This window comes from Tachypleus tridentatus, chromosome 6 (assembly GCF_004210375.1).
Source record: "Tachypleus tridentatus isolate NWPU-2018 chromosome 6, ASM421037v1, whole genome shotgun sequence".
Lineage (NCBI taxonomy): Eukaryota > Metazoa > Arthropoda > Merostomata > Xiphosura > Limulidae > Tachypleus > Tachypleus tridentatus.
In genome coordinates this window covers 136899994-136918671 of record NC_134830.1, presented here as the reverse complement: position 1 = coordinate 136918671, position 18678 = coordinate 136899994, and the positions used below count along the sequence as shown (strand labels likewise).

General features: G+C 37.3%; 1 protein-coding gene across 7 annotated transcripts in view; it reads left to right on the top strand.

The window, feature by feature from the left end:
• The window catches only part of LOC143253781 (3 beta-hydroxysteroid dehydrogenase/Delta 5-->4-isomerase type 2-like), a 41473-nt gene extending 22854 nt beyond the window's left edge, over nt 1-18619 (top strand). For 3 of the 7 annotated variants that reach the window (XM_076508143.1, XM_076508142.1, XM_076508139.1), the window contains exons 2-5: nt 9744-9913; nt 12464-12628; nt 14164-14379; nt 14968-18619. In XM_076508143.1, coding sequence (XP_076364258.1) covers nt 9772-9913; nt 12464-12628; nt 14164-14379; nt 14968-15527 — 1083 coding nt within the window. In that variant the 5' untranslated portion in view covers nt 9744-9771 and the 3' untranslated portion in view covers nt 15528-18619. Of the gene's footprint in view, nt 1-9710; nt 9914-12463; nt 12629-14163; nt 14380-14967 lie in introns of all 7 variants that reach the window. The other 4 variants (XM_076508144.1, XM_076508145.1, XM_076508140.1 and 1 more) reach the window with 3 other exon arrangements.
• Nucleotides 18620-18678: the final 59 nt, after the last annotated feature.

The window sequence follows — 18678 nt, the reverse complement described above, 5'->3', positions numbered from 1 at the left end:
TCACGATGCTTACGAGTGCAAATTAGAACCACGCTGTGTTAAATGTAGTGGTCCACACTCCTCTTACTCTATTTCTTGCCCTAAATGAGTGGAGGAAATAGAGGTGCAATGCTTGAAGACTATAAATAATATCTCCTACTCAGAGACTCGAAAATTATTGTTACCAACTCCATCTCGGACATATATGTTGCTGCACTCCATTCCACTGCCACAGAGGGAGTGCAGACAGATCTCTCTGCCTCCAGCAGAGTTGTCAGCAAAACAGTTGAAGAATCTTTTGTCTTCCATGATTAAAAGACTTGACGACTCTATGTAAGCTTCCATTTTTGCCCCTCCCACTCCTTCTACTGACTGCCCAGTTCCATTTCCTTTGGCTTCAGGCTTGGGTGTTTCCTTGGGTTCATCCTTTTCTGTAGCCTTAAGAAGTAAGACGACCATTCGTTCACGACCTCAGTCGCTGGAATCTTTGTCCACAAACAGAGACATGTCTTTTTGGCCCCCTCAGTGTGGATTCCTGTACGTAGTGAGGGGACCTCCAAGGGAAGGACCTCTTTCAGTTTACCTCCTCTGGGATCTAAACATCCACCCACGTGTTTGGTGACCCGTGAATAGGAAGATAGGATCCTGGTGGTTGAGAGGTCCAACCATAAACACCATTTTGGCCTTGAATTCCTGTAGACGGGCGGCCTTGGGTTGGCCCCTTGGGTCAATCGGCTGGTCCATTTGGGCTAAGGTCAACCAAGTATCAGTGTTGGATGTTCTCAACAGGTGTTGCGGAGATCGTATCTGATGCTGGTGTTTGAGTATAGTGCTCACAAAACCCTGGCGATGCTGCAGTGTCCTTGTTTGACATTGTAGTGCGTCCTCTTGTAGGGCTCCATGGTGGGTTGGGTCAGTCGGCACCAAAATGTTCCTTTTATCATTACGGATACTTCAATTAAAAACCTTAATAAAACAGCGAAAAATAGTCTATAGGTAAAGGACCACGTCTTAAAGATTTTGAGCAGCAATCCTCACCATCTGTACCACATGTTGTACCTCATTTTCATATATTGCATTCACTTTCAGATAAACATTTATGGCAAATATCTCCCTTTTTCATTAGAAGGGACTAGAGGGAGTTGCTAGTTTTCCAAAGTCAGTAAAGAAGCTTCGATATGGTGACATATTGGTGGAAACATCCACATCTCAACACATTGAACTCCTCTTGCATTCAAAGGCAATTGGGGATATACCTATTGAGGTTACACCTCATGAACGTTGAATTTGTCACGAGGAGATATGGTTGAGAGGGATTTGAAGAACATCCCAGAGTCGGAGATTATCGCTAGTTTCTCAACCCAAGGGGTTTCTACAGTGAAGCGTATATCCACTCGTAAAGATGGAATTATGATGCCGACCAATGTCCTCATTCTCAAAATTACGTTACCATGTCCACCTGCCAACATCAAGGCAGGTTGTGTTAATTGCGGAATACAGTCATATATTCCAAACCCTCTCCAATGTTTCCAGTGTTAGCAGTTTGGTCACTCAAAGACGTCATGCTGTGGCTCCTTGATGTGTGCTCGGTGCAGTGGTAAGGACCATGATGCCTATGGGTGTGAAATGGACCCCCATTACATCAATTACAATGGCTCTCACCTGTCCTACTTTCGTTCTTGCCTTAAATGGTTGGAAGAAAAAGAGGTACAACGTTTGAAAACGATTCATAACATAACTTATCCTGAGGCTCGCAAGTTGCTGTCCGCCACTTCATCTCGGATAACTGCTGCTGCACTTCGTTCCACTACTATAGTGGGAGTCCAGACGGATCTCTTTCTGCCTCCAAAAACCATTCTCAAAACAAATGAAAAGTCTTTGACCTCCATGGTTAAAAAGGTTGATTAATCAACTTCAACACCCATCTCTGTCCCTTCTATACATTCCAACAAATTCCAAGATCCCCTTCCTTTGGTTTTGAGCACAGGTATTTCCTTCAATACATCTTCTCCCATCCCACGATGCAAAACGATCATTTGTTTATGTTCTCACTTGCTGGAATCCTCTTCCAGCAGCAGATTTGCTCAATCAACCTAGTGCAGGATCAATGGAGGTCGATAGACCTCCCTCGAATAAAGACAGTAAAGAAAAAAGACGTGGTCATAAACAGATGGGTTCTTCACACAATTCACCTACACGTAAATAAAAATGGCCACCTTGATACAATGGAACTGTTGAGGTTTACATTCTGATCTGGATGACATCAAAACACTGATTGCTTCCTTACCATCCTGTGGGTCTTTCCTTACAGGAAACATTTATGAAACCTGCTGATACAGTCATCTTTCGGTAGTTTTCTTTGTACAGAAATGACAGGCTGTGTGATGGACGAGTGCATGGAGGGGTGGCACTGTTGGTAGATCAGCATGTGCCCACCCTGTCTTTGCCACTCGAGACACCCTTGGAAGCCGTAGCCATCCATTTCCTTGGGTCACACCATCACTGTTTGTTCTCTCTACCTGTCCTCTGAAGAGACATATGATAATCAGACCTTGATGCTCTCATTGAACAGTTGCTGCCTCCCTCTTTAATCCTGGGGACTTTAATGGACATCATTCCCTCTGGGGAAGTGCTGATGTTGATAGGAGGGTTGTTCCATAGAGCATATGCTCTCTGATCACAACCTTTCTTTTTTCAGTACAGGTTCTTCTACTTATTTTCATGCATCTAGTCAGTCCTTTACTGCTATTGACCTCTCAGTTGGCTCCCTTTTACTATTCTCCCATTTTTCTTGAATGGTTAACAATAAACCATGAGGCAGTGATCGTTTTCCTATAATTTTGAGAGAGATTGGCCGTTGTCGATGCCACCCGATCCACGTGCCCTGGTGGAAGCTGGATCAAGTTAACTGGCCCTCTTTCACTGCTTTTCAGAACTTGATCCTGTCATTATCTGTAAGCCATCAATAGATGACTGTGTGGCAGCAGTAACTTACTGCATTATACAAGCAGCTGCTCAGTGTATTTCTAAAACCTCAACACGTTTTCCACGATATTTTCGTCTGTGGTGGAATCTTGCCTGCCACATGGCACGGAAGGCTAAAAATATCGTGTGGTATACTTTTCATAGGTATCCCACACTCGCACTACATTGCTTTCCAGCAGGCCCATGCACATGCTTGGTGGGTAAGATGTCAAAACCAGAAGTAATCTTAGATTCAGTTCACAACTAGCATATCTTCTACCACCAGTTCCAAGGTCATATGGGACAAGATCAAAAGGTCAGTGGGCAGTATAATTTTGTCCCCCTATTGATCTTGCTCTCTGATGGCCAAGAAGTAACTGATTCTCAGAGCACCGCTGATACTTAAGGTGAAAGCTCTTGCTGGGTATCTAGCACTTCTGCTTCTGCTTCCACCTTCTTTGCCATCAAGACTCAGGCAGAGAAAACACCTCTGTCCTTTCAAGCTGATAGTCTCTATGACTATAATCGTCCCTTTACACTGGTGTAACTCAAACTGGCCTTCATTGGGCTTGCAGTTCATCAGTCAGACCTTTTCAACTGGATCTGGCAGGAGAATGGTTTTCTTGATGCCTGGTGCTAGGCTATTGTCTTTCCTTTCTCTAAGCCTGGTAAGGATCCCAAGATTCCTTCAAACTACAGTTCAATTGCTTTGATGAGCTGTTGCTGTAAGACCTTAGAGAGGATGGTTAATGTTTGTCTCGTTTGGTTCCTAGAATCAAACAACCTCCTCTCATCCACCCAGTGTGGGTTCTGATGACAGAACTCCACCATGGACCACCTGATTCGACTTGAAACGTCCATCAGAGAAGCCTTTCTCAAATGACAACAACTTGTATCAGTATTCTTTGACATTGAAAAGGCTTATGATACAATATAGAGGTATGGCATTCTGCGAGACCTCCATATATGTGGGTTATGTGACCATTCGCCCATTTTTATTAACAATTTTTTAAGGGATAGGAGATTCCAAGTTAATATGGGTTCGACACTTTCCCGTTCTTTCCTACAGGAACTTGGAGCGCCTTAGGGCTGTGTTTGAATGTCACATTTTTCAGTATTAATGCCATCACTGAACAACTCCCTTTTACTATTGCAAATGGGCTCTATGTTGATAACTTTCACATCTCCTGTCAGTCGTTGAACATGAGGTATATTGAGCAGCAGCTACAGATTGCCCTCAATCATTTACTGAAGTGGACCATGACAAACAGCTTTAACTTCTCTCTCTCTAAAGCCATTTGCATGCACTTTTGCCACCGACGGGGTATTCACCATGATCCTGAACTCCGTATTGGTGAAGTTGTGCTGCCTGTGGTCTCTGAGACAAAGTTCATGGGGCTTATTTTTGACTGCAAGCTGACCTTTATACCACACATCATCTACGAGTCAAATGTACAAGTGCAATGAACATCCTCCATGTCCTCTCTTCCATCACCTGGGGAACAGTTCGATGTTCTATACCAGGGATTCCCAACTGGTGGGTCGCGACCCCCTGGGGTCGCGAAGCCTTGACAGGGAGTCGCGTAGCCTTGTTAGAAGTAGCTTGGGATAACATGAATTTTATTTCATCAATTACATTTTCATGTCGCGAGTGCCAAAAGGTTGGGAACCCCTGTTCTATACTATAGATATATCGTGTTCTTATTTGTTCAAAACTCGACTATGGATCACTGGTCTGTGGCTCTACCAGGATCTTGGCCTTAAAGATGCTGGACCCCATTCATTATCAAGGACTTCAGCTCTGCACTGTGACTTTCTGCACTTCCCCAGTTCAGAGTTTATACGTAGAGTCTCGTGAACCTTCTTTGCACCTTCCCCATTTGCAACTGTCTTTACTTTATACTTTGAAACTTCGTCCCTTACCAGAGTATCCTACCTGGGGTTGTGTTTTTCTTCCTTGGTGGGCGATACGTTTTTAGAACAGACGATCTGCCATTGCTCCTTTTGGCCTTCATATCCAGGTGCAATTAGATGAATTGGGTATGTCTTTGAATAACATTGCTGTATCCACTAGGTAAGCCCATCCCACCATGGTTTTTAACAGTCCTTGATTGTGAGATTTCTTTATATCATCTGAGAAAAGCAGACATTTCCGATTGGAAATACTGTTTGTTATTTGCTGAGCATCTTTCAAACCATCCTTCCATTCCCATTTATACAGATAGTTCAAAACCAGGTGACTGTGTGGGCTCTGCCATGGTTTGTTGTGGTTCGGTGGTTGCATGCAGAATCCTTTCTACAACTTCTGTGTTCACTGCTGAACTGTACGCCATTTCTCTTGCCCTGGATCACATAGAAGCTAAGCAGTACTCAAACTGCACTATTTATACTGACTCACTCAGTTCTTTACTGACTCTGGAATTGCTTCACGTTAGTTTACACTCTGTTCTCGCCGATATTCAAAACAGATTGGCCTGTTTCTCTTTAACATATACTTCTGTCCAGTTTTTCTGGATAGTGGGCCACGTTGGTATTCACGAGAACGAGCTCGCCAATACTGCAGTTACATATATCTGCTCTGACACTATCACTACTCTGCCTGTTCCATACATGGACTATGGTCCTGTATTCAAGGTTTGGCTCCATGCCTGCTGGCAGTCGACTTGGAGTGAGCAATGTGAAAACAAGCTTTTCCAAATAAAACCCTATATTGGACTTTGGCCGTCTTGCTTCTGTAAGGATCGGAAAGAGGAAGTTGTTTTAAGTAGACTACACATTGATCACAGCTGTTTAACTCATCGTTTTCTTTCATCTGGAACTGATGACCCAATGTGTAGTCTGTGTAACACTCAGGTCACAATAAGCCACATTTTACTTTCTTGCTCTCGTTATGACTGTCAACGATGGCACCATTTTAAACATGTTCTGTCTCAAGGTTAGGCAGTGTTATTGGCAATGGTGACACTGTCAACATTAGAAATGTTTCAGTTTTTTTAAAGGCCATTAATCTCTTTAATGCTATTTAAGTTTTGTAATTTATCAAGGTACATCTAGTTCGATTTGAAATTATAAAATGACTGTAACATCAAATAACTCGAAATCAGGACTGGAAAGGCCAACTTCAGGTGACCAACACTACTGTTTGAACTAGCTGTTAGCTATCCCAGTGAGTTATAATTCAAATTTTGCTACAAGTCTTTTAAAACTTTTATTACTTTACTTTCTGATAATGGCCATAACATCAAGGCCAACTTCAGGTGATTAATGGTGGTTTTTGAACTTACCTATAAGTCATTCTGGCAGGTTATGATAATTACAGTTATGCTACAGGAAGTCCTTTACAACTTTTATTACTGCAGCTTTTCTCTTACCACTGTAGACTAGATGAAAAAATTGGGTTTAATGCTATTTATGTTTTCAAATCAAAATTTGAACTTTGTTTTACCATAATTTCCTTCTATGAATTTTACTTTAATTTTAAATTTTTACCAGATGTTTGGCACAGGTAGCCTAGTTGCTTTGCTCCATAAAACACCAAACCAACCAACCAATCAATCCAGCTGTTCCAAAGTCATATGGAACAAGATTTAAAAGGTCAGTTGACAGTATACTTCTTTACCCTTTTGGTCTTGCTCTCTGATGGCCAGGAAGGTGCTGGTACCTAGAACATTGCCAGTACTCTCAGCAAAAGATTTTTCGTGCATCTAGCACTTCAGCCTCATCCCTCACCTTCTTAGCTATCAAGACATATGGGAAGAGCAGTTGCCTCTTTCCTTGTGGGCTGATCATTTCTCTGACTATAATTGCCCCTTTATGCTAGTGGAACTCAAGCTTGATCTTCTTCAGTCTGGCAGTACATCAGTCGGATTCGATGATTATTTATTATGAGATGTTGTGCCATTTCTCTCCTGCCTTTCTTGCTGTTCTTTTGGTTCATTTTAACCAGATTTGGGAGGAGAATGTTTTTCTTGATGGTTGGTGCCATACTATTGTACTCCCTTTTTCTAAGCCAGGTAAGGATTCCAAGATTCCTTTGAACTATCGTCAAATTACCTTGAGCTGTCTCTGTAAGATTTTAAAGAGGATAGTTAATGCTCATCTTGTTTGGTTCCTTGAATCAAACAACTTTCTCCCACTTGCTGAGCATGGGTTCTTACAACAGCGCTCCACCATGGATTTTGATTTGACTTGAAACATCAATCAGAGAAACCATTTTCATGTGACAACATCTTGTTTCTGTGTTTTTATCTTGAGAAAACTTATAATACAACGTAGAGGTATGGCATCTTGCGAGACCTCCACTCGCATGGGTTGCGTGGCCATTTACTTATTTTTATTAAACATTTTTTAATGAACCAGCGATTCCAAGTCCATGTGGGTTTGATGTTTTGTTGTTCTTTCCAATAGGAACATGGGGTCCCTCATGACTGTGTCTTGAATATTACACTTTTCAGTATAAAGATTAATGCCATCAGAGGCCAACTTCCCCCTACAATTGCAAAGTCTCTATGTCAACGACTTCCACATTTCGTGTCAGTCATTGAGCATAAAGTTTATTGAAAAGTAGCTACAGACTGCCCTCAGTTGCTTACTTAAGTGGACCACAGCAAATGGTTTTACCCTTTCTCACTCCAAAACCGTTTGCATGCACTTCTGCTGCCAACGGGATATTCACCCAGATCCCGAGCTTCGTCTTGGAGAAGTTGTGCTTCCTGTGGTTCCTGAGGCAAAGCTCTTTGGGCTTATTTTTGTTCCATGCATCAGCCATCTATATGTCAAGTGTGCAAGGGCTATGTATATCCTCTGTGTTCTCTTTTCCACCTCTTGGGGAGCAAATCGCCTCCTATTTCCCGAACATCTTTTGAACTGTCCTTCCATTTCTATTTGTAAAGATGGTTTGAAATCAGGTGACTCTATATGCTCTGCCATGGTTTTTTGTGGTTTGGTTGTTGCACACAAAATCCCCTCTACAGTTTCTGTGTTTACTGCCTAATTGCACGCCATTTCTCTTGCCCTGGATCACAGAAACTATGCAGTACGTACATGGAATTGCTTCACGTTAGTTCTTACCCTATTCTCGTCAATATTCTAAACACACTGGTCCATTTCTCTTTATCATTTACTTCAGTTCAGTTTTTCTGGATACCAGGTCACGTTGTTATTTGCGGGAACGACCTCGCTGACACTGCAGATCTATATCTGTCTGCTCTTATATACTCTCACTGCTATCCCTATTCCATACATGGACTACGGTCCTGTGTTCAAGGCTCGGCTCCGAGTCAGTTGGCAGTCGACTTGGATTGAACAACGTAATAACAAGCTTTTTCCAGATCAAACCTTCTATTGCTCTTTGGCCATCTTGCTTCCGTAAGGATTAGAAGGATGAAGTTGTTCTGGCTAGGCTACGCATTAGTCAGTTTTTCAACTCGTCATGGTTCAAATTTGAATGACCTCTCCTCTAAGTGACTAGTTGTCTTTCGTAACTTGGAATGGGCACATACAGATAGTTCTTTGTGCAACTTTTCTCTGAAAAACAAATAAACCAAAACAGTAAATAATGTTCTGAAAAATAAAGGCAAGGAAGAGGTCACAAATTTATTTAATTATATGTATATTTTGCATCTTCCCGGTTATTTGTGAATTACTTTGAAATACATTAATAAAAAAAACCAAGCGACTGTACCTGTATTGACTTCAGTTTTTGTAAGAAATAATAGTACTTATATAATTCTGTATTATAACGACACAACTGATAGAAAGTTTTACCCCATCCAAACAAAAGCAGCATTTGTATTTAGTTCGACATTTCTGTTTAGCTTCAATTACAGTTTATATTGCATCTAGTTGTATTTATTTCAATGTGAAGAAATGCACCTTAAAGTTATCAGAAGCTTGTTGATATGTCTTTAAATGTCTGTTAATATGAGAGAAAAACGTACGAAGTTTATTTGTTTAAGCATGGCCAGGTGGTTAAGGCACTCGACTCGTAATCTGAGGGTCGCGGGTTCGAATCCCCGTCACAACAAACATGATCGCCCTTCCAGCCTTTGATACGTTATAATGTGAGGTCACTCCCACTGTTCGTTAGTAATAGAGTAGCCCAAGAGTTGGCGGTGGGTGGTGATGACTAGCTGCCTTCTCTCTTGTCTTGCATTGTAAAATTAGGGACGTCTAGCGCAGATAGCCCTCGTGTAGCTTTGCGCGAAATTCAAAAACGAATCAATTATTTATTTTTAAACACTTAGCTAGGTTGTCACAGAAGTATCAGTTCTTTCGTGTAAGCGTCATCTGTGGCTTATATAATTTTATTAGTTTTTATTGTCTCGTATCGCTTCAAGTGGTGGTGAGTAGCTTACTAGTGGCACAGCTGTATGTTTGCGGACTACAAACCTAAAAAATAGGTTTCGATATTCATATCGGGCAGAGGGCATTCAGGCCATTGTGTAGGTTTATGCTTTACTTCAAACAATAGTTGGCGTATGTTTTAATTCTTGTTATCTTTTAAACACTGTGTGTATATTTTTACATCGCTGTTAAAGTTTATGTTATAAAATACGTCATAAAATTTGCACTTGGACGTTAAATTCATTTCTTTTATCGATAAAGTTTTCGTTAGATAGCTCTGGATGATTGACCTTCAAAGTTATTTAATACGTGTTGAACTTTGAAACTTGGCCTCTAAACACATTAAACACGTTGGTAGTGTTAGTTATCTAACAAGCTACTATCAAACTGTGAACCGAGTATAATTGATAACCTCTATTCAGTCTAGTAGGTTTGCCCAATTTTTTGTCTCCTAGCCTGAAGTCTGTGTTGCAGATTTTAAACATGAGTGACCGGAAAGAAATTGTACTTGTTACTGGTGCCAGCGGATTCTTGGGGCAGCATATTGTCAAATTATTACAAGAAAGAGATGATTTTGTAGGGGAAATTCGCGCGTTTGACCTTAAGCCATATGTCAACAATTTGGGTAAGTGCCTACATTTTTCTTCTTAATTAAGTTAAGAGTTAAACGTGAAATTCAACCTTACTGGCAATGATTTGTATTTACACTTCTCTTACGTTTCATAAGCTCTTAGGAAGATATTTTGTTAATGTCAGGCATCAAGGCCGAAGCATGAAAGTCCTGGACTGTTGGACATGTAAAAAAACGTTGTATTCTTTACTTTTTCTTCTGAACGTAGTGTAACAGAAACTTTTCTATTAAATCTTTTAAACTGACTGCTTCATTCTATTTTACTTTTTTGCATATTTTTATGCAAAAAATAAGATAAAAAATTTCACGCTGTTCCATAAATCGCGTACCATAGTGCCATTATTAGGTGTATGCATCTATTTTAAGTGGAAATTTTGAATAAATATTTATAAAAAACAATCCAGTTTATTTCAAGCTGGCACAAAGCCTTATAAATGGATAAAATCACCTTATTAAAGTAGTTAGTGTCAACGTGGCGTTATAACGTCGTTCCTTTAAACAGTTTGGTGAAAAGAAAGCCAAATTTAATTCACGTAGCTATAACAAATTACTTTATTTCTTCCTTAACTAACTACTATCACTTGTTTACAGTTGTACTTGTAACCTGGTTGTGCGCCTAAGTTGATCAATAACGTTTTCACTTTTAAATTAACAGATTCTTATTCACAAATGGTATAAGTAAATTTAATTATACATTTCGATAAACAGAATATACGCGATTATTAGCAACATTGACCAAATACCTTATTGAATTAGTAAACAAATGTAACTCGACCAACTGAAAAACTGAATGCATCAGTGATTCTCGTTTTTTGTTTTTTTTAATCTCAGAACGGCTGATATGGGTATTAACATTTTTATTGATAAGGAGAAAACAATGTTTCGACCTTCCTAGGTCATCTTAACCTGAAGATGACATTTGAAGGTTGAAACGTTGTTCCCTCCTCATCAATAAAAATGTTAATACCCATATCAGCTGTTGTGAGATACATTTTTATTTCAAGTGGGTTTCTCCTCATCAAGGATTCTCGTATTTATAATGTAGACACTTTGCAAACTCTCTCGATCAGTTGTATTCGTGGACATCCTAGCTACTCTGGGACTAGTTTTATAAAATTACTCGAACATAACGTCATGCGACCTGTAGTTAATATCTAGATTAAAACGTCACAAGTATAGTATAGCAGTAGTAACTAAATACAGCACGCAAAGTTGCGAGAAACTAGACTGATTTTTGTATTAGTTGGACTCGTCGATGCCTAAATTATATAGTTAAAGAATTCATGTACACATTATTTTTTTACAGTTGCTTTGGGAATAAAAATACGTAATATGCATTGAAAAAATAAGCAAAATTTAAGTTTAGGCCAAGTAAATGAAACAAGGGTTAAGCGACTGGAATTTTCGAGAAAAGATTTTTTTTCTTCTTTTTATGATTGTTGCTCGTTTTCAGAAGGTCCATGTCAGATATAGGTCCATGTCAAAACGGTTGTAGTATATGGCAAATAAAGAAAAAAGACCAAAATGAATAAATTGTGTTAATATTTTTTTTTTTTTTAAGAAGTTTACCTTATATGGTGTCCCACTAGAAATCTAGAAACCGGATTTCAATATGCCTGGCGGACAGAGTACAGATACCTCATTGTGTAGCTTTGTGCATAACTACGAGTAAACAATTATTTGTATGATGGAAATTCCAAAAAGAAAAAAAATCGATAATGTGACGGGGACGCTAAAAATGAATGTTTTTTAATACTTGTTAGTTATTGGTGTATTGTACGTGAAACTTTAATTAAAAATATTATGTTCGTATTTCTTAAGTTTTAAACATGTACAAATAAACTGTAATTCTAAGAACTTAAGTTAAATGTAAGAAGAGTGTAGATTTTGAAATATCTAATGATCGGATGTGACTTTATTCAGTGCAGGTACTTTAACACACTTTTAATCTATACGTTAACATCTACATTTTGTAATTCCTTACAATGAAGTGACCTAAAACAATTAACCGTTCAAATCACAAATGAGAAAGTGTTATGTTTTATGTTAACGTGTTTGAACTTCGTGTTATAATAGCACAATGACTTGCTTCTTTAAAATATATGTAAGGTAAATCAATATTTGGTGAAGATACCTTGGTAGAAGATTATGTATTGAATGATTTTTCTTTGTAAAGCTTTAGCTCAGGTTGATTGACGCTATTACTTGGTGTCACAGAAATAATTAGGCGAGACTTTATATACCGAAATTCTGGTAAAATGGCAAACAGTGAAGTAATATTTGATAAATTACTAAATGACTTATTAATGTACATTAATTTTCACAGTTACAAAAACAGTGCAGTAATACTTTTGAAATTTCAGATATGGTAGTCTGTTTAATTTGAAGTTGATTTATACTGTTAAGGGTGACACAGTGGTATTTCTGCAGTATTATACTACTAAATTACAAACAACAGTTGTTAAGGGACTGTTTAGTATTGATACTATAGCAGGTGCCATAATTGATGCTAATTATCATAACTGGAAAGTAACTTTTTTTAAGGTCATGGGGAATTAAAGCCAATGAAAGTAATTCAAGGAGATGTTTGTAATGGTGAGGACATAGAAGATGCTTGTGTTGGGGTGGACTGTGTCATCCATGCAGCTGCAGTTATCAGTGTTGGACTGTTTCCTGACAAGGACAAGATGTATTCTGTAAATGTTGAAGGTAAATAACCCCCCTTCCCTAATATCCATAAATATTAATTTGTTTCATAATATAAAATTACTTCTGAATAGGTATGTCATCAAATAATGAGTTGTATCAGACTTAGACATATTCTGTATTGCTCAGGGAACAATTAGAAAAGCTGCAGACAAGCAACTAGTTCATGAAAGAATGTCAGATGTGAGATAATCTTTAGCTCTTTAACAACTGTTTCAATTATAAATATAAATTTCGCATTTTATGTGCTTCCTTTAATGAACCTTAAGCTTCGAAAGATGAAAGTCAACTGGATATTTTTAAAGAATTTCTTGTTTTTTATATTTTCAAACTTGCCATACAAGTAACGAAGACTTAATGCTTTGATGTTTGTCATCCAAAAAAACAAATTCAACTTTCCATGTGTTTGAAGATTTTATCTTACTAGTGTGAATCACAGAGGAATGGTTAATATGTTCTATTTCTGTGGTTTCTACTGTTTGTAAAGTGAAACATATGTCACACTTTTGCATTGAAAATGTATAGCTTAAGTACAGAGGCAGGTTTTTCCCTCAGTAGTTTAATATCCAAATTCCTGTCTCATTATGAGCAAACACACAGAGAACCATCACTAGATTTGGACAGTTTGTTTATAACTTTTGTATTTGTTCTTACTGAACAACCTAATTGAGTTGGCCACATAGAATACACTATCTTTAAGGTTTTATAGCTGCAAAGAATTGTCAAAAGACCGATCTATACAAATGTCAAAATAGGAAGTTCAATATGTATTAAGGCAATTAAATAAAAAAAAAAAGTTTTAAAATTGGGTAACGAACCAAGTGTTTTACGTACTACTATTTTCAAGTTAATTAGTGCAATTTGTTTTATAAAACAAAAGCACAAACAATGAGAAAGAAACTTTCAAATACTAACTTGTTAAAAAGCAGGTGTTACTTATTTCCGTACCCATTTCTGACTGTGTTTGTGTGCTAACAGGTCTTTCATGTTCCATTTTATTTGAACTAGAACACTTCGTAAAGATTCCTTGTTCTTATGAAACTTATCAGGTAAACAATTTCTAAGCATGGTTGTCAACCCATTTGAATTGTCTTTTAAATGAAAGTTTTTAAAACATTTTATATGAGTGGTTAATTATGTTTCTGGTAACTTTGACAACAAACATTACATCTTGATAAGAACTTGTAAGCTAACTCCTGTATTTTAATTTACAAAGTAGAGTAAAAGTTACTTTACCATTATTTAAAAATATTACAACAATTGAAACCATGTTTTTTGTCAGACTAAAACATTAGAAATTGTAAATGAAACATGTACATCCACAGCAAGCGTACTATTCCATAAAAGAACCATTTGATAATTGATTGAGCATGTCTTAAAAAGAAAACCATATATTTACTTTTGCCTTGTATGTATCGTGCTAACATTTTCATAAAGTATACACATTAAGTGCCAATACAGGAATGAGTGTAACTATGAGTAGAAAGGTGAATTATTATGCTATTTCTCACTGTTTATTTGTGTGGCTTTATTATTAGGAACACGCAAGGTAATCAGTGCTTGCATCAAAAACAGCGTTCCAAGGTTGATCTTCACAAGCACGGTGGATGTCGTCATAGGTAAAGAACACATATTTTATGGTACAGAAACCACAGCTCCTGCATCTAGTGTGTTCTTGATGAATGGCTATGGTGAGACCAAGCTGAAAGCTGAACAACTTGTTCTTGAAGCAAATGGAAAAAGATTGCCCAATGGTAAGTGACGATCAACACAAAGTTAAAAGCACCACTTTAGTCAATGTTCAGTTATATTTTTCTACTGTAAGGAGACCTGGTTCTCCCCCAAATTTTGGATTTATTTATAATGGTATAGAAGAAACAGGTGTTAAGTGCAGTTAACTTCTAATTAATTGATTATGAATCATGTTGAAAACCGTAACTTGTCATGACCAACAACAGAAATGTTCTGATTCCAATCCACGAGAAGGCAGATTATAAAACATTTTCTGTGTAGCTGGACAAAACTGAAGGTTAAGCAAAGCATGTTAGCTGAATCATATTCCTGCAGTGTTTCTGATAACCTTAACAGGGACTCCAGGTTAAGATGGGCGAGCCATCACGTATATCAATAAGTTTTTAAAAATATTTTTCTGTTCTACTAGCTAGTTTAACACCCCTCTGAAAAAAAGAAATTTGAAAATTCTTCATAACAGTTGTTACATGGAATATAATTTAGTTTTATAAGAAATAGACATCTTTCTAACAAACCTTCAGTTCTGTGCTATTTTAAAGTTTTTCCTGTTATTACTCAGGCTGAACTATTTCATGGTCAATTTTTTCCAGGGAAAGATGTTTTACGCACACTAGCTCTCAGGCCAACAGTGCTCTATGGCGAACAGGACTCTTACTTCGTTATTAGTGCACTGCAGGCAGCCAAGAAGAGAAAAGATGTTCTTCAACGAGTCCATAGTGTCGATGAGAGACTCCAAGTGACATATGCAGGAAATGCTGGTTGGGCTCACGTCCAAGCCAAAAATACTCTTCGTGAGGATGAAACAGTTGCTGGAGAGGCATATTTTGTCACTGATGATACTCCAATAATTGACATTTATGAAACTATGCGACCTTGGGTTGAGGCTCGAGGTTTCAGACTCTCAAATTATGTACTACCCTACGTGCTTGTCTATGCCATATTATTCACCGTTTGCTTTTTTTTAAGGCTAATTAGTCCTTTCTACAAGCCCAAAGGACACGTGACATCTACGGCAGAGTTGGATTACTTGTGTACTACATTTTTTTTCAATCGTGTTAAATCCACTTTAAGACTAGGTTATTACCCAATATACGACCCTGATGAATCCAACAAAAACAGTCTGGTTTATTATGCCAATGTTGAAATATAAGCTAATTCATTATTTGACTTGTGGATAAAATATACGTCATTACTGCAGTTTGATCATAGGTTAACTTACAATTTAAAGTCTTCAAAATCAATTCATGGTAATGGAATGTCTGCTGCTCTTTAAGACATAATTAGAAAAATCCACTGCAACAAAAGGAATTATTGGAAAGGGTTCAGAAGAGAGCTACAACAATGATAGGCTAAGATCTCTGAAATTGTTATATTTTCTAAAAAGAAGAGTTGGGGGGGGGTCTGATAGAGGTGTTTAAAATGGTTAAAGGAAATTATAGTGTTTATGTATCATTTTTTCTTAATGGTGAGAACAACTGGACAAAGGACAAAATATAATTTTTGGCAACTAAAACAGCTTTATTTTACTAACAGTGGTAGGTAGATGCAATTAACATTAGGGAATGTTTCACAAATACTTGAATGGTAAGGGGCTGGCTTTGAGTATTTTATCTGAAGCGTTTAGTATAGTGGATGGGACAGTTAGATTAGGAGTCAGCACTCTATAACCAACAGGCTTGGTCTGGCCCTCCGTCCTCAAACTAAATACCACATCCACCTGGTCCACGGTGGTTCTAAAAAATAATTCAAGTTTGTAACTTAATGTGGCCTTCCATCCATTCACAGACATGGCCTCTGGCCACTATGTGGAAAGAGGTTGCTGACCCCTGGCTTAGACAGACCAATAGGTTCTTGTCCTTAAATTATATTCATGTAATTCATACATTACTTCTTTAAAATTACTTTGACAAATTAACTGAGGTAATTAAATTACTATATTTTTTGATTTGTGAAACCTCATGTTCTGTTCAATTTATAATTTGTTAAAGACTACCATAGGAATGTTATTGCAACAAGACTTTAAACATCAAATACTTCAATGGTTTGATACTTTTAATGTACTGCAACCACTTGTCAAAAGAAAATTAAATGACATTTCAGCTTCTGGACTGAGACCTTCAGATCATTGTAGGCATGGCTTGTGTGTGATTGGCACATGTTATCAGGAGAACACTGACATCATCATCGCAACTGTACACTATTGCCTCTTGATTTCAGGTTGGTATAATTATTTAGAATTTCTTGCATTTTCTCTTTCCAGTGCTAAACTTTGCCTGAAATTCTACATTGATGACAGTTTGTGATATTGTTCACTTGAGGTTGATTTTACCTCAATGTGTTAGTCTAGTCACATTGTTCTATCCACCAATATTACTACAAGAATATGGTACATAGTGGAAGAGTTTTTTATTTAGACTTGGGGTTGTTTTACATTAGTAAGAATGTTTAGTAGACATTTTTCTTTATCAAGAAACTTCTAGCATATCCTTTCAAGTTGTTTTCTCAGCTTGAGAATGTACAATAGAGACGTGATCAATTTGTGTTACACTGGTCTTGTGGAATCTTTTTCTTCTTGGCAGTACATATGAAACTGGAAGGGTATCCATTGGTTCTGAAGATTAATTCTTTGTAACAAGTCTTTCTTGTTACATACAAGTTTGACATAATCCAATGTTTAATAGTTCTGGGGTGATTGGACCTGTAGTGTGGGCAAGTTTCCTAAAAACAGCAGTACTGATATGGATGTCATATTGACAAAGGAAGTATTTCAAGAAAAAGGGGTTTTATTCTAACTACATAATGGATTATATCTTGAAATTATAGAACTTAAGTGATGGAGGAAATATTCAAGATATAACCCAGAAAATCAAATAACAATTGTTTCATCAACTCAGCATTTTGTAATCTTAGGTTTTAAAATATTCATGAAGAGGTTGCTGAGAACAGATGTTCATAGACTTTGTTTTAAAGTTAGATGCGAGTCAAAGTTAAAATGAATGGAGAATAAATTGGTGTTATCAAAACTGATGAAAACACCAGAGGGTTTTCAGATATATTTACGCATTAGTGCATTCATAATTTTGGTTAAGGAATTAAAGAGGTCACAAGCAACCTGGTTGCATTATGGCACTGAAAATGGGTCTAAGAGGAACATCATGTTTGTGTTACTTGGGTAAGTCACCCAGTTGTGGTGGATTGCTTCCATTCCCTTGATAGTTTTAATTTTTTGTTCATTTTCTTTAAAGGCTGTTTTTTTATGTAATGAATTATAGTTTTTCTTTACAGGTTGTTACACAGTATAGATATTGTCCTCTGTCTGTCAGTAGAACAAAGTGGGGGATATGTTAGAAGATTAGGAATGGGTACTTATCCTTGATTAGTTATATTTCAGGTATGAAAGGTGATTGTTTTTCTGTTATGCAGGATAAGCTTGTAAAATGCATCTGTTTCTGATATTTAGTTGAAATGTTGGCAGTAGAGTCAAGAACTGGATTAAAATATTCTTGGTTCAGTGCATTTATGAGCTGAGCCTTACAACATGCCCTAAAGATACTGGTTATTGTCTACAAAGCTGTATGGTCTTGACAGATAGTTTTACCTAGGAATCTTGAAGGGTTTCATTGACACAGGAGGCTTGAATGAATCTGATGAAGAGTTGACTGTGTCTCAGTCTGGTTTTATTTGATACCATGGATAAATAATATAAAATCAGCTCATCCACAGAGATTTCACTTGAAGTATATTGATTTGAATAAATACTTTATACTGAATGATTAACTACTCCACAGCAGCACCACGGATGTGGGCCATTGCTAGATACCGAGAACGTCAAAAATATGATGGATAATTTTTTCCATCTGAATCTGATTTGAAAAATTTTCATCCTTGAGTCATTAAATTTTACCTTATATATGTTTATAAAATGCAGATGGTTTCTACTCTTATCGTGTTGGGTTATGTTATATACAATGTGTGGAACAAGGTTGTTCTTGATGGCTGTTGTCAATAGTAAACCTTTCAATTTTTCATCTGTTGAATGCAATAAATAAATTATTCAAGATTTTGTTTCCCTGTTACAAAGTTCTTAATACATAACAGAACAAAGTCAGTTATGTATTGTAAAGGTGGTTTAGAGCTTTCTGCTACATTATATTCTGGATATCATCCATGAAGGTAAAGAGATATAGAGTTGTTATTGTAAATATAAAAAAAATTATTTTAACAATAAAATGTTTTCTATGTTTGTAGCGTATCATTTCTAAAGCTAAGGCCTCTAATTTGTTAATTACTATTACTATGGA